At 37.9% G+C, this 27,249-nt stretch overlaps 1 protein-coding gene across 5 annotated transcripts in view; it reads left to right on the top strand.

Moving 5' to 3' along the window:
* LOC133606240 (ninjurin-2-like) overlaps positions 1-26,978 on the top strand; it is a 33,983-nt gene extending 7,005 nt beyond the window's left edge. Inside the window, exons 2-5 of one of the 5 annotated variants that reach the window (XR_012050472.1) lie at positions 19,669-19,805; positions 19,864-19,943; positions 23,741-23,966; positions 24,214-24,335. Coding sequence is in view for 4 of the 5 variants with exons in the window: in XM_061959947.2 (XP_061815931.2) it covers positions 19,669-19,805; positions 19,864-19,943; positions 20,443-20,612 (387 nt within the window). In the remaining variant the exon portion in view is untranslated. The other 4 variants (XM_061959947.2, XM_061959949.2, XM_061959948.2 and 1 more) reach the window with 4 other exon arrangements.
* Positions 26,979-27,249: the final 271 nt, after the last annotated feature.

Here is a 27,249-nt window from a genome sequence, read left to right as displayed (position 1 = left end):
ACAGTAAAGCGGAGCAGAAGATAAGGTGGCGACCTCTCTGACAGCTAGGATCTGAACCACTCTATTGCAGTCCCCCTGACACCCACACAGTCTCTCAGGCGGTCTAAAAGAATTGTGTGGTCGACTGTGTCAAAGGCAGCTGTAAGATCTAAAAGCACTAAAATGGCAGAGCTGCCAGAATCAGACATTAAAAGCAAATCATCAAAAACCTTATCCGTACATGACATGACAATCAACCATGTCCCCACAAAGAAGGATAGCGTCTGCACAACCTAAATAGTCTTGATTGCGAAAACAAAGCAGGTGCGGGGAATAGCGTTCAAGGAAGACATGAAACTGCTACAGGAAAATACGAACAAAAGAGGAAAAGCCAACAAAATAGGAGCGCAAGACAAGAACTAAAAAACTACACACAGGAAAACACCAAAAAACTCCAAATAGGTCACAGCGTGATGTGACAGGTGGTGACAGTACACCTACTTTGAGACAAGAGCTATAGTGATGCATGCTTGGTTATGGTTTAAATTGATATCCAACAATTGCGAGAACAACTATTTACTGTCAATATCGGCTACTGAGTTTCATTTTTAAATGATTTCTGCTGGTTGTGTGCCTCCGCATTTTTTCAATGAAAAAAATTTGCCTCTAGAGCAGGGGTCGGAAACCCAATATGTTGAAAGAGCCATAGTGGACCAAAAATACAAAAAAAAGTCTGTCTGGAGCCGCAAAAAATTAAAAGCCTTATATAAGTGTAATAATGAAGTGTCTATATTAGCTATATAAGTCTACTATCAAAATGACTATGTGTCGCAGGCTGACGCAAATCTTCGTTGACAGAAATGTTGAAATGTAATATTAATTCTACACATTCTTGCAACAACCGAGACTTCTCAGAGGGTGAGATAACTATTGGATAGATTTATTACAATCTTTGCAAGCTGGGTCACGTTTGCTGTGGTCTGTAACGGCACACAAACAACTATCAGAAATGCAGCCAACATTACATACAGATAATGTGTCATAAGGCATGCAAATGTAAATTAAATACACAGAGGACATAAGTAAAAGAAATTGAATGAGCTAAAATATACCTACAGGCATAATGATGCAATATGTACACGCAGTTCACCTAAATAGCATGTTAGCATTGATTAGCTTGCAGTCACGGACTGACCAAATATGCCGGATTAGCACTCCAACAAGTCAATAACATCAACAAAGCTCACCTTTGTGCATTCACGCACAGCATAAAAGATTTGCTGGACAAAATCAAGGAAGTGGCATAAAACACGTATTTCTGTGGCAGCGTCGGAGAAAGAAACTTTTTTGTTGAGAAGTTTGGGAACCGGGCAGCAAGGTGGAAGAGGGGTTTGTGCTTCTGCCTCACAATACGAAGGTCCTGGGTTCGATCCTGTGCTCGGGATCTTTCTGTGTGGAGTTTGCATGTTCTCCCCGTGACTGCATGGGTTCCCTCCGGGTAATCCGGCTTCCTCCCTCCTCCAAAGACATGCACCTGGGTATAGGTTGATTGGCAACACTAAATTGGCCCTAGTGTGTGAATGTGAGTGTGAATGTTGTCTGTCTATCTGTGTTGGTCCTGCGATGAGGTGGCGACTTGTCCAGGGTGTACCCCGCCTTCCACCCGATTGTAGCAAATTATCTTTACGCTTTGTTTGCTTTGGATACTGAAACTTTTACATGGGATCAAAATGTCTCCTCAATTACAGTTCTTTTAAAACACATGCAGTATTTGTGCATCTACACAGGCCAAATTAGGCTATATACTAGGGATGCATGTTAATACATGACAGCATAACATGGCAACACGAGATACCATGCAAACATTGATATTTTTAGTCATAACCAGGGATATTCAATTGGTCAGGATATGACATCTGTTCTGTTCATAACTTTGCAACTATGTTTGCAACAAAGGGCGATGTCACATCGGTGACCTTTGACTGGTCTTTTTGCAGTATGTTTTATGAAAAACATCCAGTATAAATGTATACTATATTTAGAAAAACACTAAATTAAGATATTGCACAATGAAACAAAATATAATATTAAATAAAAAATGTATTTATAAAATCCTTTATTTTTTATAAAATGTAGTTTTCATGAAAAAAATCTTGTAATGTAACATTTGTATTACTACTAAATAAATATGCATTCTATAAAATATTACATTTTTTATGAAAAAAATAATACAGCATAATTATTAATAATTTTACTAATACAAAATAATGTTTATATTTACTTTACAAATAATTGAGTTGTTATGAATAGATTAGAATATGATATTAATTTAGCTTTTTTATTTTCCTGAGGGAAATACTATCTATCTATCTATCTATTATAAAATACAATTATACAATAATAATTATTAATTTATTTTTATCAATAAAAAATATGTATTTTATCAAAAATATTTCAGTTTTATTTAAAAAAATCTTACAATATAATCCATCCATCCATTTCCCACCGCTAGTCCCTTTCGGGTAGCGGGGGTTGCTGGAGCCTATCCCAGCTGCACTCGGGGGGAAGGCGGGGTCCACCCTCATCGCAGGGCTAACACAGATAGAGAACATTCACACACTAGAGCCCATTTAGTGTTGCCAATCAACCTATCCCCAGGTGCATGTCTTTGGAGGTGGGAGGAAGCCGGAGTACCCGGAGGGAACCCACGCAGTCACGGGGAGAACATGCAAACTCCACACAGAAAGACTCTGAGCCCGGGTATCGAACACATGACCTTTTTATTGTAAGGCACACACACTAACCCTTACAATATAATACAATTACAATAAATAATACTATAATAATTAATCATTCAATTTTTATACAAAATACAAATTTATTGTATCAACAATATTTAGTGTTTATGAAAAAATATTACAATACAAAATAATAATAATTACGCATTTCTTCATAATGAATACTAAGTAAATACGCTTTTTTGACATAATGAATCCTTTTGAGTAAAACTATTATTTTTGCAGGCATCACAGTGAAAGCCTGCAAGAACAAAGTGTGTGTTTCATCGCCAACAGGTCAAAGGTTGGCCGTTAGAAAAAAAAATCCCCTTACAGTGGTTTCCCTGAATGGAATACCTCGTCGTCTCGTGGTGTGTCTCACGCTGACACGTCCCGCGCAACACGCCGCCGTTTCGCCACATAAAAAATTCCGTGGAAAGCCCAGACATCTGACCTCTCTTGGCTTCTGACCTCCCAGACAGACAACACCTGCTGAGCGACACCGTTCCAAATTACAGTTTGGACATCTTCAATTTCCAGCATTCCACCTCGACAAGAACGCCGACATCCAGGAGTGGGTGTGGTCTGTGGTGATTGCTTTGATATGCTGTGATGTTTCACCTCACATTACAGCATTTTTTTTTTACACCATTTCTATGTGAATTTTACTCTGTTGGATTTATATTTTCACACTGGTAATTATCAGAAGGTATTCCAGGAAGTGCAGCCTCACAAAGGCGTGTTTGAAATTGGCGTGTATGCTCTCCAAACATGCCTTGACTGCAATAAAAACTTCAACAATGTCGAGTATTTTTTTTTTTAACAGCTCTACAAATCATGCCACTGGGGACAGTGAGGTCTTTCAGTGGAAAATGCCATTGTGCACATACATGGTCATGTATACTTCCTCTGACATGGAGCTATTTAGAGACTTGTTCAACATAAGGAACAAGTACATATACAGTACTTACTGTACAGTAGATTGGACAGTGTAGAAACCCGTGTGCTAGCAATAGTGTGCATATTTACCTATCTGTACTTTCATCAATTACTGTATGTGTTTGTTTCCAATGTTGCCATGACAGTGTATGTACAGTCTGTGCTGCACTCATGATTTCATACGCCCCGCCCACTTGTTGGCACACACCTGCACATGTGGCACATGCACACTCAATGATGCTATCGTAGCCAAAGGCTGATGTATTCCGCTTACGCAATACAGTACAGATTGTAACAGTGGAGAAGAACCAGGTGTTCGTGCACACACACACACACACACACACACACACACACACACACACACACACACACACACACACACACACACACACACTTGTATTTGTTACCTTCTTGAAACCTGAGAAAAATGCCTACCTCTTTAGGACCACCCTTTCTAGATATATAAAGATTTGCATTTACAACATTAATAATATATACATACTATGCAAATATAAAAAAGCTTGTTGTAAAAAATGAGTTGGAAATTCACAAAAAAAAGGTCACAGTTTCACAAGAAAAACTTGGAGGAATTTTGGCAGTATTGTAATAAAAGTCGTAATTTTACTCAACGCAAGTTTGTGTGATATTATGATAAAAGTTGGAATGTTACTTGATAACAGTCGCAATTTTACAAGAAAAGCTAAACATTTTGACAATTTTATGAAAGGAGTCGTAATTTTACTCGACAAGTCATAATTTTAAACGAAAACTTAAAAATGTTGGCATTCTTATAGTAATAATCTGAATTTTACTCTTTTTTTTTACTCAAAAAATTTCACTATTTTACAAGGAACACAACAAAAAAATTGGCAATATTGCGATGAAATTTTATATGACAAATGTCACCATTTTGCATTAAAAAGTCATAATTTTACAAGAAAATATTGCAGTATTACAGAAACAGAAAGAATATGATCATTTTGTTCCCAATTTTATAAGAAAAAAAGTCGACACATTGTGACAACTGTGTATGGATTTTTTGTGAAACATATTTATCTAAAACATATCTTTAGAACATATCTGGTCCGGATGCATATTACATACGTTTTGAGAGTAAAATATTCCTCAAAATTGTTATGGCTCCAGCTACCACAATGACCTAATTGCATTGGTGTTCTTTCTGTACTGATTTCTAATTTGCATATATATGTAATTAAAAACACCACATTTTGACAAGGTAGGGCTTGTAACACCGCTATGCATATCTGAAAACATATTGATCAGTTTAAAATGCTTGCAAAAATTAGATATCAGTCAAAGTGTGAAATAATAATAGTAAAAAATATAACAATGAAATAATAAAGAAATAAGAAATAAAAGAATGATAAATAATAATAATAATAATAATAATAATAATAATAAACAAGAAAAGAATAAAAAAATTATAGAAAAAAAATATTGGCTCTCCAGCCTTCCCGGCGAACCTTCACTTCCCAAATTTTTCTGCTTTCTGGGTTGCGGGGAAACATATGCAATTGCCCCTGATATTGATAGGTCGTGACTTACCAAAGACTATAAAAATGGGGCCCATTACCTCCCTGCTTGACACTCAGCATCAAGGGCTGGAATTGGGGGTTAAATCACCAAAAACTATTCCCGGACGCGGCCACCGCTGCTGCTCACTGTTCCCCTCCCCTCCCAGGGGGTGATCAAGGGTGATGGGTCAAATGCAGAGAGTAATTTCACCACACCTCATGTGTGTCACAATCATTGGTACTTTAACATTTTTTCCTGCATTTTTGTAAGGACAACAGCCCCATGCCGCACAACAGGGCACGTTTACACGTAAACTCTACGCAAACACTCTTAAATTAAAAGAAATGTATCCTGAAAAAGTGCAGTGTCTGTTGCTGCGGCATCAAACTGGTACGCAACATGGCGCCCCGTGGTCACGTGAGGGCTGTTGACCAATCCATGAGGAGGTTGTCCATACACTCGCTACACACTGCTCCGATATTTTGGGGTTGCTTCATTAGCGGAATAGTTGTCTTAGCAAAATGTCAGTTAGGGGATAATAAAGAGCAGCTTTACACATGTGGCTGTTGTGTCCAGTGTCTTTAAAAGGACATGTGGGTTCATTCAGTTTGCACATAAAATAGTTCTCCTTTACACCTTTAAACACAGGAAGCACATTCCCTCTTAAAGGGGGTTCTCCTGTTTTTTCTGCTAATTAGGATGTGTTGGCCCTGGGGTTAAAGGGCAAATGTCTTCTGCTGCTTCATTGTGTGCCAAAAAACGGGGTATGCCGAGTCTGTTTTGGTGTTGTAGTTCCATAGAAATATTGAAATAGGATGATAAAAAAAATGAACACAGTAAAAAAAATAAGTTAAAGTGCTCCACTCTTTGATGGAGATTTCTCTCTATTGGCTATCATAGCAACCAATGGAAGTGCAGGGGAGGAGCACTTCCTGTGAGGTAAAGGGGGGCGTCCCATGTAGTCTTATGTATGTTTGAGTGGGTGTTGAAATTTAAAGCTTCAAAACTTGCACATATTGAGCTCAGCGTTCTTGCACAAATGTGTGTGTGTGTGTGTGTGTGCGTGTGTGTATGTGTGTGTGTGTGTGTGTGTGTGTGTGTGTGTGTGTGTGTGTGTGTGTGTGTGTGTGTGTGTGTGTGTACAGTTTGGCTGTGAGAAGGGGGGTTGTGTTTGTGGATCGCTGCTTTTTAGGGATGTGTGGCTTTTTTTTTTTTTACAAGGACTGTGGATTTCTAGGAAGAATTCAGTGCATAAACACTCACACCTGACTCAGTAGGAAAGTCTTTTTTCCTCTCTTCGGCTACATGTTCCCGTCTGAGTAAAGAGAACATATGCTGACATGTTGAATTTTTTTTTATCTGTTGACATTTAATGATGATGAATACGACACCCAATGGAAATGTTTTTGTCTCATTGTGTTACCATCCGGCTGATTTGATAAGTTAACTCCATACAAGGAAAGCTTTAACAAATGAATAAATAAACACTGACTGAATTAAATAAATATTACGTCCTGTACCAACCAGCTCTCCTGGCCTCGGAAGAATGTGCTACGCTATAGATGTTACACTAAAGATGTTACATGGAAGATGTTACACTGAAAATGTTACAGAGAAGAAATTACACAATGAAGATGTTACACTGAAGATGTTACACTAAAGATGTTACAAAGAAGATGTTACACTAGCGATGTTACATAGAAGATGCTACACTGAAGGTGTTTAAAAGAAGGTGTTACACAAAAAAATGTTACACAAAAAATGTTACATGGAAGATGTTACACTGAAGGTGTTACAAAGAAAGTGTTACACTAAAAATGTTACATGGAAGAAGTTACACAATGAAGATGTTACATTGAAGATGTTACATTGAAGATGTTACACTAATAATGTTACATGGAAGATGTTACACTGAAGGTGTTACACTGAAGGTGTTACAGAGAAGAAGTTACACATAAGGTGTTGCAATGAAGATGTTACACTGAAGATTCAACAAAGAAGATGTTACACTACAGATGTTACATGGAAGATGTTACACTAAAGATGTTACATGGAAGATGTTACACTGAAAATGTTACAGAGAAGAAGTTACACATAAGGTGTTGCAATGAAGATGTTACAAAGAAGATGTTACACGGAAGATGTTACACTAATTATGTTACATGGAAGATGTTACACTGAACGTGTTACACTGAAAATGTTAGAGAGAAGAAGTTACACAATGAAGATGTTACACTGAAGATGTTACACTAATGATGTTACATGGAAGATGTTACACTGAAGGTGTTACACTGAAGGTGTTACAGAGAAGAAGTTACACATAAGCTGTTGCAATGAAGATGCTACACTGAAGATGTAACAAAGAAGATGTTACACTACAGATGTTACACTAAAGATGTTACATGGAAGATGTTACACTGAAAATGTTACAGAGAAGAAGTTACACATAAGGTGTTGCAATGAAGATGTTACACTAATGATGTTACATGGAAGATGTTACACTGAAGGTGTTACAGAGAAGAAGTTACACATAAGGTGTTGCAATGAAGATGTTACACTGAAGATGTAACAAAGAAGATGTTACACTACAGATGTTACACTAAAGATGTTACATGGAAGATGTTACATGGAAGATGTTACACTGAAAATGTTACAGAGAAGAAGTTACACATAAGGTGTTGCAATGAAGATGTTACACTGAAGATGTAACAAAGAAGATGTGTCACTACAGATGTTACATGGAAGATGTTACACTGAAAATGTTACAGAGAAGAAGTTACACATAAGGTGTTGCAATGAAGATATTACAAAGAAGATGTTACACGAATTATGTTACATGGAAGATGTTACACTAATTATGTTACATGGAAGATGTTACACTGAAGGTGTTACACTGAAAATATTACAGAGAAGAAGTTACACATAAGGTGTTGCAATGAAGATGTTACACTGAAGATGTAACAAAGAAGATGTTACACTACAGATGTTACACTAAATATGTTACATGGAAGATGTTACACTGAAAATGTTACAGAGAAGAAGTTACACATAAGGTGTTGCAATGAAGATGTTACAAAGAAGATGTTACACGAATTGTGTTACATGGAAGATGTTACACTAACTATGTTACATGGAAGATGTTACACTGAAGGTGTTACACTGAAAATATTACAGAGAAGAAGTTACACATAAGGTGTTGCAATGAAGATGTTACACTGAAGATGTAACAAAGAAGATGTTACACTACAGATGTTACATGGAAGATGTTACACTAAAGATGTTACATGGAAGATGTTACACTGAAAATGTTACAGAGAAGAAGTTACACATAAGGTGTTGCAATGAAGATGTTACAAAGAAGATGTTACACTAATTATGCTACATGGAATATGTTACACTGAAGGTGTTACACTGAAAATATTACAGAGAAGAAGTTACACATAAGGTGTTGCAATGAAGATGTTACAGTGAAGATGTTCCAGTGAATATGTTACAAATAAGATGTTACACTAAAGATGTTATATGGAAGATGATACACTAAAGGTGTTACACTGAAAATGTTACAGAGAAGAAGTTACACATAAGGTGTTGCAATGAAGAGGTTACAAAGAAGATGTTACAAAGAAGATGTTACACGGAAGATGTTACACATAACCTGTTCAGGGTTATGTTCAGGTTTAAACAAGTACAATTTAAAACTTTTTAGGACTTTTTAAGACCATAATGAATATAATTTAAAGGGGAACCACACTTTTTTTTAATTTTTCCTATTGTTCACAATCATGCTTCAAGAAGACAAACGCTTTTGTTTTTCTTCCTTGTTCTTGGTGGCTAGCAATGCAGCTATTGGTAGCAATCCATTCTACCACTAAATCACTTCAAAAATGCATTCAAAAACCATCAACAATACTTCAGAATTGAGCAAACAGATAAAAATATCTGCACAAAGACGAGAAAAACAAAGAGCGCAGACAGAACGTTTGTCTAAAAAGACACAATGTGATTATGGGCTTGCAAGCCTCAAACAGGATTTGGATGTGAAAAATGTGAAAAACATTCAAATTTGCTCAGCTCGTTTGGTGTCTGGTATGTATAAATACATTTTACCAGATTTTGTGACTTTTTTGAAAACATATTGCTCATACACAAAGATTAGTTTTTATTTAAGCATGACAAGATGGCATTGGCAAATCTACGTTGCCTTCCTTACCCCACCGTAAACTGTACTAAACAGACAACCTTTATATCTTTTAATGTCAGTTGCTGTATAAACTTGGAGAAAACATTAGGCATGAGAATCTGACCTCTAATTATTGGAATGAATAATACAAATAATAAGAGAATTGTGTTTTTTTTATAGTTTTTTTGGTAAGAACACTACTACAGAGAGAAATTAGCGTGTGCTTACTGTATGCAGAGCCGACTGAACCTAAGGGCCCCACTTCCGACTCCCGTATTTTAGCTCAATGGTAGTACGATGGCCTTTCACACGGGCAATATGGGTCCAAGCCCCGCTCGAAGCAGTAGGAAAAAACAATGCGGCGAGATAACAGAATAGCTAGACCAGTGGTTCTTAACCTTGTTGGAATTTACCGAACCCCACCAGTTTCATATGCGCATTCACCGAATCCTTTTTTAGTGAAAAAAAAAAAAAAAAAAATCTTTTAAAATTTAAGACCAAGTTATATGTTTTTGGTAACACTTTAGTATGGGGAACATATTCTAAGTATCAAAGACTTAATTTAGAGTTATTTGAACACTAGGGGAACATATTCCAAGTAATAAAGACTTAATTTAGAGTTATTTGGTTAGGTTTAGGGTTAGAGGGTTAGGGCCACGGTTAGAGGGTTAGGGTTATAATAAGACCATGCCGAATAAGGCATTAATAAGTACTTAATAATGACTAGTTAAGAGCCAATATGTTACTAATTTGCATGTTAATAAGCAACTAATTAATGGTGAATATGTTCCCCATACTAAAGTGTTACCATGTTTTTTTACTGGTGCATAAAATGAACCGTGCATGAACATCACCTTGTTCAAAGAACAAAACCAACACAGTGCATAAACTCACAACAAATTACACACCTGCAAACCAGTCAGCTGTTGCCGTATCCGTAATACGCCGATAGGGAGAAGTTTGTATTTACACAATGAGTCGGGTTTGTTTTGACCTCCGCCGAACCCCTGAGGCCGACTCACCGAACCCCTAGGGTTCGATCGAACCCAGGTTAAGAACCACAGAGCTAGACAAAGATGCACTATTTGTGATTGGCAGCTATGAACACCAATCATTGCATTCCGCCGTCAATCTCGGAGGCCCCTGATTGGGTGGGGCCCCTGGGCTTCTGCCCACGTAAGCCCGTACATATAGGTGGCCTTGACTGTATGTAATAGTTTGATTTCTCTAGTAAACATCTGATATTGATCTCCTTCTGCAACGGGCGCCACTTTACCCACATAACCCTGCTTTGGGGGGGAGATCTTTGTATAGTTGTGCAAATGTTTGTGGCGTTTCAGCATCTTTTGACACAGACTTATTCCCGATTTTTCACCACAATTTGTACAAATGTTCCCTCCTTGATGGCTCCACATCCCGGTCTTAACCCAAACTGTGATATCTATGAAAACAACTTTGTACGTCTTCATCCATCTGGAGCAACACATCGTTGAACTGGCACTTGTCCATCTTATGCAAGCAATTTGACTTCGCTGTGGGCTTTCGTTAAGTTTCCTCCGCTGCTATGCAAAGCTGTAACAACACACCGCTGCACACGCACAGCACAGTAGCTGCTGGTGCTCCATACATTCTGACTGGGCAGCAGGGGCGCCGCTAGGGATTTTGGGCCCCATGAAAAGAATCTTTACAGGGCCCCCAACACAGTGTCATTATTTTTTCTGTATTATAATTTCATCATCATTAGGGGCCTCTCTGGCCCCCCCTCCATCATGGGCCCCTAGAATCCGTCTCCTTTACCCCCCCTTTTCGGCGCCCCTGCTGGGCAGCACAGGTAGCCTACTTTAGTTCCAGTTTGTAGTCGCGTTATAGAGTCCTCAAAAATCGAAACATTCAAAAGCAAGACTGAAGTTTATGCTATAAGGACCTTTTATTAGATTTTAGGAGAATTTCAGACATTTTTAGGCCTTAAATCTAAATAGTTGGATGTAAGACTTTTTAAGACTTTTTTTAAAACCCAGTGAATACCCTGCATGTTACAGTAAAGATCTTACACTAACGATGTTACATTGAAGATGTTACACTGTAGATGTTACACGGAAGATGTTAAACAGAAGATGCTATACTGTAGATGTTAAACTGAATAGAATATGTTACACAGAAGATGTTACACTGTAGATGTTACATGGAAGATGTTACACTGAATATACAAACCCCGTTTCCATAAAAGTTGGGAAATTGTGGCTCAGGAACACTTCAGAAACCCACTGTCAGTAACTATAGTTGGTTGCTACATCTGTAAGTGCAAGTTAAAACTCTCCTATGCAAGACGAAAACCGTTTATCAACAACACCCAGAAACGCCGTCGGCTTCGCTGGGCCTGAGCTCATCTAAGATGGACTGATACAAAGTGGAAAAGTGTTCTATGGTCTGACGAGTCCACATTTGAAATTGTTTTTGGAAACTGTGGACGTTGTGTCCTACAGACCAAAGAGGAAAAGAACCATCCGTATTGTTATAGGCGCAAAGTTGAAAAGCCAGCATCTGTGATGGCATAGGGGTGTATTTGTGCCCAAGACATGGGTAACTTACACATCTGTGAAGGCGCCATTAATGCTGAAAGGTACATACAGGTTTTGGAGCAACATATGTTGCCATCCAAGCAACGTTACCATGGACGCCCCTGCTTATTTCAGCAAGACAATGCCAAGCCACGTGTTACATCAATGTAGCTTCATAGTAAAAGAGTGCGGGTACTAGACTGGCCTGCCTGTAGTCCAGACCCGTCTCCCATTGAAAATGTGTGGCGCATTATGAAGCCTAAAATACCACAACGGAGACCCCCGGACTGTTGAACAACTTAAGCTGTACATCAAGCAAGAATGGGAAAGAATTCCACCTGAGAAGCTTAAAAAATGTGTCTCCTCAGTTCCCAAATGTTTACTGAGTGTTGTTAAAAGGAAAGGCCATGTAACACAGTGGTGAACATGCCCTTTCCCAACTACTTTGGCACGTGTTGCAGCCATGAAATTCTAAGTTAATTATTATTTGCAAAAAATAAATAAAGTTTATGAGTTTGAACATCAAATATCTTGTCTTTGTAGTGCATTCAATTGAATATGGGTTGAAAAGGATTTGCAAATCATTGTATTCCGTTTATGTTTACATCTAACACAATTTCCCAACTCATATGGAAACGGGGTTTGTAATATGTTACACAGTAGATGTTACACGGAATGTGTTACACTGAATAGAAGATGTTACACTGTAGATGTTATACTGAAGATGTTACAATATACATTTTTACTACGGCAGTGACCTGAAACAAATAGCCAAGGCAACAAGGGAGTGGTTAAAAAAGAAGCACATGAGTGGTAAAGAATATTTTTTAACCTTAATTCAACATATGTGGAAGGTGCTGAAACTTAAATAGCTCGCCAGCTAGCTATATTTAGTCTGTTAGCGCTAGCGTTCTAACATCTTACTAAATGCTACGTGTAAAACAGAACAAAAAATGCTTTGATTCAAACTTACCAGTCTGAAAATGCAGTGAACACACTAACATGTGCCGGGTGATGGAGTTAAAAGTGATGTTTTATCGTCTCACAGTTGCAATCAAGGCCATTCGCCGCCTCCTATTAGCTCAGTAATTGAGTTCCATGGCTTTGTTTCTACATGGGAAATGAGACAAATCTCACCAAATCTTTTTTTGCCCCTCAAGCAATCATGACAACCATGTGGCAGTTATTGATGTCATGTTTTAGTTAAGTTGAAGTTAAAGTACCAATGATTGTCACACACGAGGTGTGGTGAAATTTGTCCTCTGCATTTGACCCATCCTCTTGTTCACCCCCTGGGAGGTGAGGGGAGCAGTGAGCGGCAACAGTGCCGCGCCCGGGAATCATTTTTGGTGATTTAACCCCCAATTCCAACCCTTAATGCTGAGTGTGAAGTGAAGTGAAGTGAATTATATTTATATAGCGCTTTTCTCTAGTGACTCAAAGCACTTTACATATTGAAACCCAATATCTAAGTTACATTTAAACCAGTGTGGGTGGCACCGGGAGCAGATGGGTAAAGTGTCTTGCCCAAGGACACAACGACAGTGACTAGGACGGCGGAAGCGGGGATTGAACCTGCAACCCTCAAGTTGCTGGCACGGCCACTCTACCAACCGAGCTATACCGCCCCAAACAGGGAGGTAATGGGTCCTATTTTTATCGTCTTTGGTATGACTCGGCCGGGGTTTGAACTCACAACCTACCGATCTCAGGGCGGACACTCTAACCACTAGGCCACTGAGTAGGTCAAACTTGATAAATAAACTTGATAAAGAAAAGAACAAAACTTCAGGAAAGAGGCTTGCATTCAACTATGTTGTGCTATTCAGACGTCAACAAGATGCAACACAATGCATTGCGTTTCCATGTCATACTTTCAAGGCTATTTCATTAAGTGATATTTTGGCGCCAAAATGAATGTTAAAAAACACGGATTGCCTTTTTGCGGACATTTCACATGCCTGCACATGGGCAAACACAGATGTAATTGACCTGCAGTGTGAACCTTGTCTTGTACTCAATCTTTCTTTCTTTTTATTTATTTATTTATTTTCCTGCTGAATATGGCACACAGGTGGGACCAGACAACCTTCCTTCCTCCTTTTGTTCAGTTGATCACTTGAGCTAATTGTGTGCTTGTGAAGTTTTAACATGTTTTAAATAAATTGGAATTAAATACAATTAAGTAGAAATGAACTTGAACTTGATTTTTCAATTGTGAACTTTACTTTACTTTAAAGCTTTGATGCCAAACAACTTTTAAGGTAAATTAAAAAAAAAAAAAAAATTCTGCTGATTTGTGATGTAGTGTTGACCCTCTGCTCACACCTGCCCGACAGACCCGGGTCATGAAAAGAATTCCCTCAGTACCTGGCAGGGTAAAATAATAAATCCTAAATCAGATTGAGCCGTTTCCTTGTAAATGAAGACACGTGTCCTATATGGAGCCATTGAAGAACATTCCAGTGTTCTCGTGTGTGTTTAGGCGGCCTGTCCTGTTGCTAAAGACTCCTCAGAGGCCAGCACATATACATTCTATGCATACCTCTTTGGTTTTTATCCTCTCTGCCTCTTGTCATTCCCGACTTTTATCTGTCTGGCAGACTAAAAAAAAAAAACGCAAAAAGGCTAACTGTGCAAGCATGTGTTTATGATATTTGACACGCTTCAAGTTCTCGGAATTATTTGATTCATTCTTGGAAGATTTGCAGGATTTTGGGATCAAACTGTACTGTAACCCAGGAGGGATAAAAATAGCACTTTAAACCACGATATTAGGAACAGAGTGAAATGTTTGCTCTTGTATTGGACTTCTGTTCTTGAAAGCACTTCAGAAGAAAATGTGTCAGCAGCATTTAGGTGCAAAAAAGGAAGTCAAAGATATTACTCATCACAGCTGTAGTGTTAAACTGGGGATGTTGTGTGACATGTTGCAAACGCACAAGAACCCTGTGTGCCTTCTTTCATGTGCCGTTAAAAAATTGAACAAGTAAATACTACTAGCATTAAAAGTATAAACAAGCATATATATATATATATATATATATATATATATATATATATATCCATCCATCCATCCATTTTCTACCGCTTATTCCCTTTGGGGTCGCGGGGGGCGCTGGAGCCTATTTCAGCTACAATCGGGCGGAAGGCAGTGTACACCCTGACAAGTCGCCACCTCATCGCAGGGCCAACACAGATAGACAGACAACATTCACACTCACATTCACACACTAGGGCCAATTTAGTGTTGCCAATCACCTATCCATATATATATATATATATATATATATATATATATATATATATATATATATATATATATATATATACATATATATATATAGTCGAGGTTTCTGTGGTTTATCCGTTATACATTGCTCAATACCGGGGTAGAGTGGAATGTACGTCAGGTTAGGAAAAAACACAGAGGCTATTTCATCCCTACAAGCCTGTTTCGCAGGTTTTCCTGCTTTTCAGGGGATTTTATACATTTTTAAATTTATATATATATATATATATATATATATATATATATATATATATATATATATATATAAAATAAAAATACACATGCTTGTTTATACTTTTAATGCTAGTAGTATGAATACATTTATACATTTTTTAAATTTTATAAAATTCTCTGAAGAGCAGGGAAACCTGCAAAACAGGCTTGTAGGGATGAAATAGCCTCTGTGTTTTTTCCTGACCTGACGTGTGTGTGTATATATATATATATATATATATATATATATATATATATATATATATATATATATATATATATATATATATATATATATATGCAACACAATGCATTCTACGGACAGTAGACGCTTTAAGATGCAAAATAATAACTGTTTGGAAAAAATAAATAAAATAAAAGTACTTTTTACCTACTTTTGTAAAAAGTAAAAAAAAAAGTTTAAAAAAAAGTTTTTGTATATATATATATATATATATATATATATATATATATAAACATTTTTTATATTTTTTTTTACTTTTTACAAAAGTAGGTAAAAAGTACTTTTATTGTATTTATTACAGATACATACATATATATATATATATATATATATATATATATATATATATATACTGTGTATATATATTTATTTTTTACTTTTTACAAAAGTAAAGTGGTTGTATATATATATATATATATATATATATATATATATATATATATATATATATATATATATATATATATATATATATACAAAAACTTTTCTTTTTTCTTTTTTTTTTTTTTTTTTTTTTTACAAAAGTAAGTAAAACGTACTTCTTTTTTCGTTTTTTTTTTTTTTTTTTTAAACAGTTATTCTTTTGCATCTTAAAGCGTCTACTGTCCAGTGGCTTTACAACTAAAACTATCACAACACAAGGTGTAGTTCTACACCAATCTGTTATGGCAATAAATAAACATACATTATTAGTACTGCATGACTACGCTGTTAAACAGGACAGGTTACTTTTTTTTTTAAACTAAGAAAGCAACAAAGCTCATAAAGGTATAGAAATGCTGCTATAGCAGCATTTCTTGTTATGGTTTCGAATCATTAGTTTCTTTTTACAGCGCATGCTTGGTTAACCAATCAGCAATACAACATTATAGAAATTACACAAAAGGGTCAATTAAAAGAGTGCTGTGAATAATGATTGTACATGCGTTGTGTTTATTTGGGATTGGCAGTGTGGTCATGACGTCGCATGACTGATGTTTAACATGTGAGGTACTTTTCTGTCTTCTTAAACATTCTATTTATGCATCCATTTGTGGACATTATATTTCATTCTAAAGCCAAATGTTGGGCAATTCAATACAGCATAAACAGTCATTGTTACGTCTGTGTTATGTAACCATATTTAATGTTTTCCTCCTCCATGCACACGCTTCTTTTCTGGGCAAACTGTGAGCACATTTTGTTCCTGGACTATTTTCTGACATTGACACTTAATTGCAGGCAACCTAGGACAGAAATATGACCAGCTAAACAAGCATACAACCAGATAAGTGTTATAAAAACAACAATATTTTATTATAAGTGATGACACATCGTACATTGTATAATGTTATTCTCTAACATTGTACTTATTTTGCTGATGAATCAGATTTTTAATGAATCCACTTTCACTTGTGGCTTGGAGAAACAATTCCATGATATAGTATTATGGCCGACACCTAGTTGACCTCAGGTGGGGGCGGGGTTATGTGACGTCAGAGGAGCCCTGAGCAGTTCTACGTTAGCGTCTTGCAATAATGACACGTTTGGAAAAGCAACGTGTGTTTCTACACTATACTGCATGTATTATTAAAATAAATAAATGAAATATTACTGTTGCCTGTACAATCGTCAACGCTGCTCCCTCTTGGTTGCTTATATATCACATCACGTTTGGCTCTCTGGTAACTTTCCCTTAATAAATGCTGCCCTCTACTGGGAGCTTTTATATCACTTATTCTGTTACTTTCTACTAACTTCAGTTTTTTTTCCAGTTTTTTAGCATATCTGATGAATGATTACTGTAACTGTATCCATAGCAATCGTCATTTGAAGTGGACCTATACATACAGACCTAAAGAGAAAGTAAAAAATATCCTGTAATCTTTTCAAGAACTGCTCAACAATGATGCTGCAACCTGCAAATATTACTTTTTACAATACCACAGTTAGGTAAAGTAACATATCACAATAGTCAACAATGATATGTAGTACAAATTAAAATCTGAGACATATGAAAATATTTGAAAATAAATCTGAAGATAAATAAAAATTACAGCATAAAGCAGGGGTGTCAAACTCATTTTAGATCGGGGGCCACATGGAGAAAAATCTACTCCCAAATGGGCCGCACTGGTAAAATCACGGCACGATAACTTAAAAATAAAGACAACTTCAGATTGGTTTCTTTGTTTAAAAATAGAACAAGCACATTCTGAAAATGTACAAATCATGTTGTTTTTGGGTTTTTTACACTTACATGTTGCGGCTAATAGTATTCTATCTTAATTTGTCGTTATTTATATTTTCTAAATAAATTATGTGATAACGTTCAACAGTCAACTCATTGGTGTTCATTTTCAATCCATCAAGATAAAAAAAAAAAAGTATATCAAAATCAAATTACAGGATGTTGTGTATGTAGATTGATCATTTTCCTCGACTGATGTACTAACATCATGTGTTTTATTTTGTACATATGTAGCATCATCTACAAAGATACAAATAATTGCTATTGCGACATCCAGTGGACACATTTAGAACAGCTGTTTCTTTCATTCAAAAATTTCAGGTTAATTTTTATACTTGGCAAACTCAACCCGCGGGCCGGATAAAACCTGTTCACGGGCCTGATCCGGCCCTCGGGCCGTGATTTTGACACCCCTGGCATACGGTATAGGCTACATGTGCAGACTTAGGCAACAGCAACTCTATGAAAGAACGTACTCAGAAGCCTCAGTTACTGATTCTAATCATCACTTGCCCGTCTAGCTGGATCAGGCCATAGTGTCTCATCCACATCACATGCAATATTCTCATGAGCAAGGCATCGTTGGAAAAATCGCCTTGCGTGCCGTATCCAACCCTGCACAGAAGATGCCTCAATAAGGTGGCAGGCCTGCTCCATAGCCTGAAGCAGGGATAAGCGGTCATGGGGTCGAAGATCATACACATTCCACCATTAAGCAGAAAGAAAATCCTCGATTGGAGACACACAACTAGGGTTGTGTGTATCACAATCCTACTTGTGTGTGCAAAGTGTGAAAATGTGTGTATCACAATCGTTACCTGTGTGCAAGATGGGAAGGTGTGTGTAAAGCATTGTGTGTAATGTTTCGCAAAAACTGTGAAGCAGAGTCAATGCCAGGGGTGTCAAACATGCGACCCGAGGGCCGGATCAGTCCCGCGAACAGGTTTTATCCGGCCCGCGGGATGAGTTTGCCAAGTATAAAAATTAACCTGAAATTTTTGAATGAAAGAAACAGCTGTTCTAAATGTGTCCACTGGATGTCGCAATAGCAATTATTTGTATCTTTGTAGATGATGCTACATATGTACAAAATAAACCACATGATGTTACACATCAGTCGAGGAAAATGATCATAAATAACTTCCTGTAATTTGATTTTGATATAATTTTTTTATCTTGATAGATTGAAAATGAACACCAATGAGTTGACTAATGAAGATTATCACATAATTTATTCAGGAAATATAAATAACGACAAATACAAATATGTATACTATTAACCGCAACATGTAATTGTAAAAAAACAACAACAACATCATGATTTGTACAATTTCAGAATGTGCTTGTTCTATTTTTAAACACAGAAAACAATCTGAAGTTGTCTTTATTTTTAAATGATCGCGCCGTGATTTTACCAGTCCGGCCCACTTGGGAGTAGATTTGTCTCTACGATGCCCCCGATCGGAAGGACAGCTCCAGACTGGAGAAACTGATCAGGCGGGCCGGTTCCACGATCGGAATAAAACTGGACTCACTGGTGACGGTGGCAGAGAAGAGGACTGGGGAAAAACTAGTGAGCCTCCTGGATGATGCCAGTCACCCTCTGCATACCGTTATCAGTAGCCAGAGGAGCCTGCTCAGTGCTAGACTGCTTCATCCCAAGTGCAGGACTAATAGACTAAAAAAATTTACCAAGGAGATGCCTTGGTGTCTGTTTTAGGGTGTTTCCAGCCCTGGCCTGAACATGAACCTGTACGCCACCAAGAAAACGGCAGCTGAGGGCATGCTGGACATTGCCTTATTCCTGGCGAACATCACACACATGAAGACTGTCATCGAACAAGGGGCAGGATACAGGTGGAATCCAACAAAGATACGTCTCATTACTGTGCAGCTAACGTAGTCACTTCTTTAGGTACTACGCTGCAGTCCTGACTCTCATCTCCTTCTCGCTGGCTCTCCAAATAGTTGCAGGGATTCTTATCATCATCATAGGTGAGTTGATCTTATGAAGATGCATCCTCCATGCTGCTAACCATACTAACACACTAACATGTCCAACACGTGTGATATTCATGCGGTTTAGAGGTTCTTTTTGTGCATTTTTGTGGTGTGCATGTTGCCTCAGCACGGCGAGACCTCAACCAAGAGGCCAACCACCAGCGCCTGGACAGCCTCAACAATACCGTCACCGTCGTCATCTTCCTCATCTTCGTTACCAACATCTTCATCCCTGTCTTCGGGATGGAGCGCACCGGCCTCTTTGCTCGGATGCATTTCTAACCTTGGCAGTATAAACGTATAAATGGAACGCACTAACAGTACTGACATCTAAATGTTGTTTGCATGTTTGGACCGTGCCAATAGACCAACCATAGATATATATATATATATATATATATACGTGTGTGTGTGTGTGTGTGTGTGTGTGTGTGTGTGTGTGTGTGTGTGTGTGTGTGTGTGTGTGTGTGTGTGTGTGTGTGTGTGTGCACAGCTCGAGTAGAGCTCACCCTCCTGCCCTCATACCAGCGACTCTTAAACTTCCTCAACAATCTGACCACTGCCATCGTCTTTGTTACCCTCGTCGTCAACGTCATCAAGTCCGCTTACGGCACGCAACGCAGCTGCTTACTGCGCTGGATGTTTCAGCGTTTCATCCTGTGAATAAAGGTAGTTCCCTCGTTTGAGAAATTGCTTTTAGAGTAAGGTTCAGCCGGTTTGTTAGCACCAAATGAGACAAATATCATTTGCGGTAGAAATAAAATGAAATGAGGCTTAAAATAGGGTCAGTTACAGATAGGGATAATATCGGCAGTCCGATATTATCGGCCGAAAAAATGCTTTAAAATGTAATATCAGAAATTATCAGTATCGGTTTCAAAAAGTAAAATTTATGAATTTTTAAAACGCCGCCCACTGTACGGAGTGGTACACGGACATAGGGAGAAGTAGAGAGCGCCAATGAACCTTAAAGGCACTGCCTTTGCGTGCCGGCCCTGTCACATAATATCTACGGCTTTTCACACACACAAGTGAATGCCAATCCTACTTGGTCAACAGCCATACAGGTCACACTGAGGGTGGCCGTATAAACAACTTTAACACTGTTACAAATGTGCGCCACATTGTGAACCCACACCAAACAAGAATGACAAACACATTTCGGGAGAACATCCGCACCGTAACACAACATAAACACAACAGAACAAATACCCAGAACCCCTTGCAGCACTAACTCTTCCGGAAAGCTACAATATACACCCCCGCTACCCCCTATCCCTGCCCACCTCAACCTTCTCATGCTCTCTCAGGGAGAGCATGTCCCAAATTCCAAGCTGCTGTTTTGAGGCATGTTTTTTTTTTTTAATAATGCACTTTGTGACTTCAATAATAAATATGGCAGTGCCATGTTGGCATTTTTGTCCATAACTTGAGTTGATTTATTTTGGAAAACCTTGTTACATTGTTTAATGCATCCAGCGGGGCATCACAACAAAATTAGGCATAATAATGTGTTAATTCCACGACTGTATATATCGGTATCGGTTGATATCGGAATCGGTAATTAAGAGTTGGACAATATCGGAATATCGGACATCGGCAAAAAAGCCATTATCAGACATCTCTAGTTACAGATGTGGGAGATGTTAGTTAGTTTTTTTGTCAGTGAATATGCTAACCCAGCATGACTTAATAATGTGAGTGTAATGTTAACATGTAGCTCAAATAGCTACAGTATGCTAACGCCGCTAATATTTGTGTCCTATAGTGTCCCATTCCTTAAAGTTATGTTGTTGTACGTGATATATGACATATTACATTGTAGTACGTGATATATAACATGTCTTACGTTGTTGTATGTGACATATGACATCTATTACGTTGTCGTATGTGATATATGACATCCATAAATGTTTGTGCTGGATTATAAATCATGTATAGTAGAAGGTTGTGGCCATAAGTAGAGAGATTGTTCAACTTTAAAATTCAATTCAGACCTGAAGACATCACGAAAAAGACTCCAAAAGACGCTCGTTTGCGTCCACCTTTTTTCTTTTTTTTAATTAAATTTTTTTTTTTTTAGATCTGTCGTTTTTAATCCATTTTCTACCGCTTGTTACTCTCTGTCTCCTCCCAGCTCAGGCAAATCATATTGTTTAAAATTGTATTTTCCCATCGATAACGTGACATCATCGGCAAGTGCGCGCTCTTTTTAGTCAATTAGTGCGCGAGGAATATATATATATATATATATATATATATATATATATATATATATATAAGGGCTTCACGGTGGCAGAGGGGTTAGTGCGTCTGCCTCACAATACGAAGGTCCTGAGTAGTCTTGGGTTCAATCCCGGGCTCGGGATCTTTCTGTGTGGAGTTTGCATGTTCTCCCCGTGACTGCGTGGGTTCCCTCCGGGTACTCCGGCTTCCTCCCACCTCCAAAGACATGCACCTGGGGATAGGTTGATTGGCAACACTAAATTGGCCCTAGTGTGTGAATGTGAGTGTGAATGTTGTCTGTCTATCTGTGTTGGCCCTGCGATGAGGTGGCGACTTGTCCAGGGTGTACCCCGCCTTCCGCCCGATTGTAGCTGAGATAGGCTCCAGCGCCCCCCGCGACCCCAAAAGGGAATAAGCGGTAGAAAATGGATGGATGGATGGATGGATGGATATATATATATATATATATATATATATATATATATATATATATATATATATATATATATATATATTCGTTAGGTCAGGAAAAAACACAGAGACTATGTCATCCCTACAAGCCTGTTTCGCAGTTTTATATATATAATCAATTGTTTCCCTGAAACAAACCTTTACTAATATATTCATATATATACTGTATATATATATATATATATATATATACACAACTCTGCCCCGGCCAAAATGTTTTAACCCAATGCGGCCCCCCGAGTCAAAAGTTTGGGGACCCCTGATCTAAACGGAAACACGAATCTTGTGCTGAAATATAAACATCCCATCAGTCAACATCCCAGTGAGAGCAGACATTGTACAGTAAGTGATTGTTTTATTATGTTCATAGTTTGTATTTCCAGTTTAGCACTTACCAATACTGCTACATGATACTGGATCTGCTTATTAAACTTATGGCTCATCCTTTGTATATTCAGGCTAAAAAAAATTAAGATTCCGGATCATAATTTGTCCCAAATTAGTCGTTGTTGACTCTCATAAAGTCTGCGATGATTAGGTGCTGAAAGAAATAGCCAAAATTGTGATGCGCCTGTGAAATTAATGCACCACCGTATGCTTAAAATAATCATAATACATAAATATTATATGTTATTATGAATGTGCCTGTTACTACATTACATATATACTTCAACCATGTATATAAAATTTTGATGGAGGTTTTTAGAGCCCTTTTTAGGCAAAATAGATTGAACCTTTTGCTTGCGTTTATTTACAAGTTCAAATGCATTAAAAAAAAAAAGACTTGTCTCTCATAAGGATTGTGAATTATGGCCAACAAGCTGGGATAGGCTCCAGCACCCCCCGCGACCCCGTAAGGGACAAGCGGTAGAAAATGGATGGGGTGGATTCCAAAAAAGGCCTTTGTAAAATGGCATACCACTAAAGGGCGCCATAGCACTGTATTAAAATTGAAGTGGAACAAACGAGCAAAAGGTCAACATCCTCCTATCAGTGTATGCATGTATCCTGCATGGGTGTGTGTTTGAGATGTTTGAAATGTAGCGTGTGTCTGTCCGTGTCTGTCCGTGTGTGTGTGTGTGTGCGTGTTGCAGCACGCAGGGACCTGAACGTGGTCTCCAATCAGAGACGACTGGACTACCTGAACAACGTAGCGACAGGTGTCATCTTCGTCACCACGGGGATAAACTTCCTCATCAGCTTCTTCGGTTCCAAGAGGACAGGCTTCTTCCGCTGGCTGCTGGCTCGGCTCCACTTCTGACACAAAAATAAATGACAAAAACTTGAGTCCACTCCAACAAAGTGTGTTGTTTACCTTAAGTATGTGTTCCATTCATTTTTAAGACAATAGTGATCATGCTAACATGTCCTTGCTTTAACCAACTAAACAAGCTTATCGTACCACTGAAATGTGCATATGGTGTATGTTGGACTTAAAATGTGTAAAATGGTGAAAAAAGTTTTTTTTAAGCATTGTTTGTGGTTTAGCTGAGTATACGATGAATAAATATGTTGATAAAACAGGTGCGTTGTTTTCTGCATGTGTGTGTTGATGTGTGTGTCACAGGACGCCGGGACGTGAACAATCCCACCCTTCAGAAGCGCATGGACTATTTGAACAATGTAACCACCATCATGGTCTTCATCACCACCGCCCTCAACTTATTCATCAGCACCTTCGGGATGCAGCGCACCGGACACTTCCCCTGGCTCATGATGCGCATTCACTGACAAAAACAGGACTAGAAGCAGTTTTAGGGCCTTTGTATTCAACCAGGGTCATTTGTGTCCCCAGGAAATACAATGTAGAAATGCATGCTAAAATGAACTGTAACATATTGAGTTTTATTAAGCAAAGTGTCCTGCACATTCATCTGACTGCATATTTAAAAAATTTTTTTTTTAAAGATTAACTTTAACTACCTTGAACATAGTAGAATTCCACTTATAAAGCCCCCGCCCCCCAAAAAACATTCAAAAACAGCTAACAATGCTCAATTTACACGGTAAAAATCCATACGTGTAAGCTTCATCATGAAACTTGGTCAGATCTTTGTAAGTAGATAATGCACATAAAGACATTTAGTTTGTTTTGTATTGAAATTGCTAACTTTGTGATGTTTTTGTATTTGTTGTCCTGTTGATTTTAGACTGAGTAACTCTATGCCGATCAAAGCTCGTTTTATACATCCATCCATCCATCCATTTTCCACCGCTTATTCCCTTTTGGGGTCACGAGGGGCGCTGGAGCCTATCTCAGCTACATGTCACGTTAAATTTGATGAGAAAAGGGTGATACCGCTACACCTTAGGTTTAATTGGGTTGAGCCAGTTTCACTGTATGCAATGTTTGCTGTGGATATTGTTTAACTTCTATTTGCGTAAACATCTGTAGTTTATTGTGTGAATGTATTAACACTAAACATTCTATTTTATTTATGTAAAATACACAATGGACATTTTTTATCTAAATCAGTGGTTCTCAAATGGGGGTACCCGTACCCCTGAAGGTACTTGAAGGTATGCTAAGGGGTACGTGAGATTTTTTTTTAATATTTTAAAAATAGCAACAATTCAAAAATCCTTTATAAATATAAATAAAAACCTATCTTTTTTTCCAAATAGTTCAAGAAAGACCACTACAAATGAGCAATATTTTGCACTATTATACAATTTAATAAATCAGAAACTGATGACATAGTGCTGTATTTTACTTCTTTATCTCTTTTTTTCAACCAAAAATGCTTTGCTCTGATTAGGGGGTACTTGAATTTTTAAAAAATTCACAGGGGGTACATCACTGAAAAAAGGTTGAGAACCACTGATCTAAATTACACAATGGATGTTATACTTTTGTAATGTTTATTCTATGTTTATATGTTCAGTCTTACAAACCTAAATGAAGGAAGAAGTGTAAAGAAAAAAAAAATGAGGAAGAAAAATTCTAAATAATGAACATCAATCCTCAACGTCTGTTTCTGCATGCTGTTAACTATCTGTCGAGTTGCACACGCTGAAAACGTGTAGCGAGGGCAGAATAATGAATTTATTGACATTGCAATGTGAAAGATGATGTGTTTAATTTGCAATTAAGTAAACACAGTCTCAAAGGAATATCACCTGCGAAGGCACTTTCTAACGAAACATCCAAATTTCCCCGAGCCCTTGGGTTCTTGAAACTGTGGCCCTCTTCATTATGTACAAACGTTTGTAGTTGAATAGCCCTGCTTTAGAGTACATTTTCTTTATAAAATACAAAAAAACGTTCAAATTCACACTTTAATAGTGTCCCTGCATGGGTTGTCACTCAGTCCTGTAACACTAAAAATTAGCACTTAAATATATCTACAGTTGTGGAAAAATGCCCAAAATTTCACGCCCCTCCTGCAGTACCTTTGCCGTCCCCCTAGGGGGTCCCGAACACCCTGACGTAGACCTCTAACCTAAATCATTCTTTTAATGTTTATTTTTTAAATATTTAGTTAATGTTCACATGCAATTAGCATTATTGTCATGTGGTTATATTTAATGTATTTGCTAATTATATGCTTAAAAACTCACTCTTGTTACTTTTAGTCCCTATAACTTAAAATGAGTCATCTTCGGTTTAGGAACCTTGTACAAAAACGAAATAAAGTTACCTGACAAGGGTCAATACAAATTGTAAATATTTCAATATGAGTATTAGATTTACAGTTAAAAAGGTAAATTTTTAAAGAGGTAAAACAAGCAACGATTCAGTGGAAGTTGGACATAACAATCACCAACTGTATGGTAATAAATATTAATTGTATAATGACAATCCTGGGTCATCTTAATTTAAGTGAAAATTTGGATTTGCTGAAGGAGAGGTTAAAAAAGTAGGCCAAAGACACATTGCACTGCAGAGGGGAGCTTTCTTTGTGTGTGGGGCGAACTTTAGCCACTGGACTATATTTACTCCGGCTGTCTGACTGTCTGGCGCCCAGGGAACTGGGACACTGTTTGTATTTGTCAACGTGTGTGTATGGTGCGTGTGTATGTAAGGTCAGTGGTCGTGTCGAAGTTGATGATGTGGAACTACTGTATGGGAAAGTGTTGCAATGACACCTACAATAGTACACAACAAATCTATTCAACTTGTTTTGGGGCCCAGACTTCTCCCTTCACAAATATTCTTACTTCATATTGACATCATATACCATGGGTGTCAAACTCTGGCCCGCAGGCCAAATTTGGCCCGCCGTGTAATTTCACTTGGCCCTTGAGGCGATATCAAATTAACACTAGAGCTGGCCCGCCGATTATATTCAGCGGCGGTGGCGCGGTAACACCGCATTCACTGCTAATTCTCATACTTGCCAACCCTTTCGGGAGACTCCCAATTTCACTGCCCCTCCCGAAAATGGTAACGTCCGCTTTTTTCATCCGAGTGCTGACCCAGTCACATAATAAATGCGGCTTCTGCACGCACAAGTGAATGCAAGGCATACTTGAGCCACAGCGATACAGGTTACTGTATCGCTGTGGATCAAGTATGCCTTGCATTCACATGTGTGCGCGTATTAAAGCCGCACATATTTTGTGATTGGGCCGGCACGTTGTTAGAATGGATGAAAATGGG

The sequence above is a fragment of the Nerophis lumbriciformis genome, linkage group LG05 (assembly GCF_033978685.3).
Source record: "Nerophis lumbriciformis linkage group LG05, RoL_Nlum_v2.1, whole genome shotgun sequence".
NCBI lineage: Eukaryota > Metazoa > Chordata > Actinopteri > Syngnathiformes > Syngnathidae > Nerophis > Nerophis lumbriciformis.
Note: the sequence above shows the minus strand (reverse complement) of the source record. Positions and strands in the feature narration are given on the sequence as shown.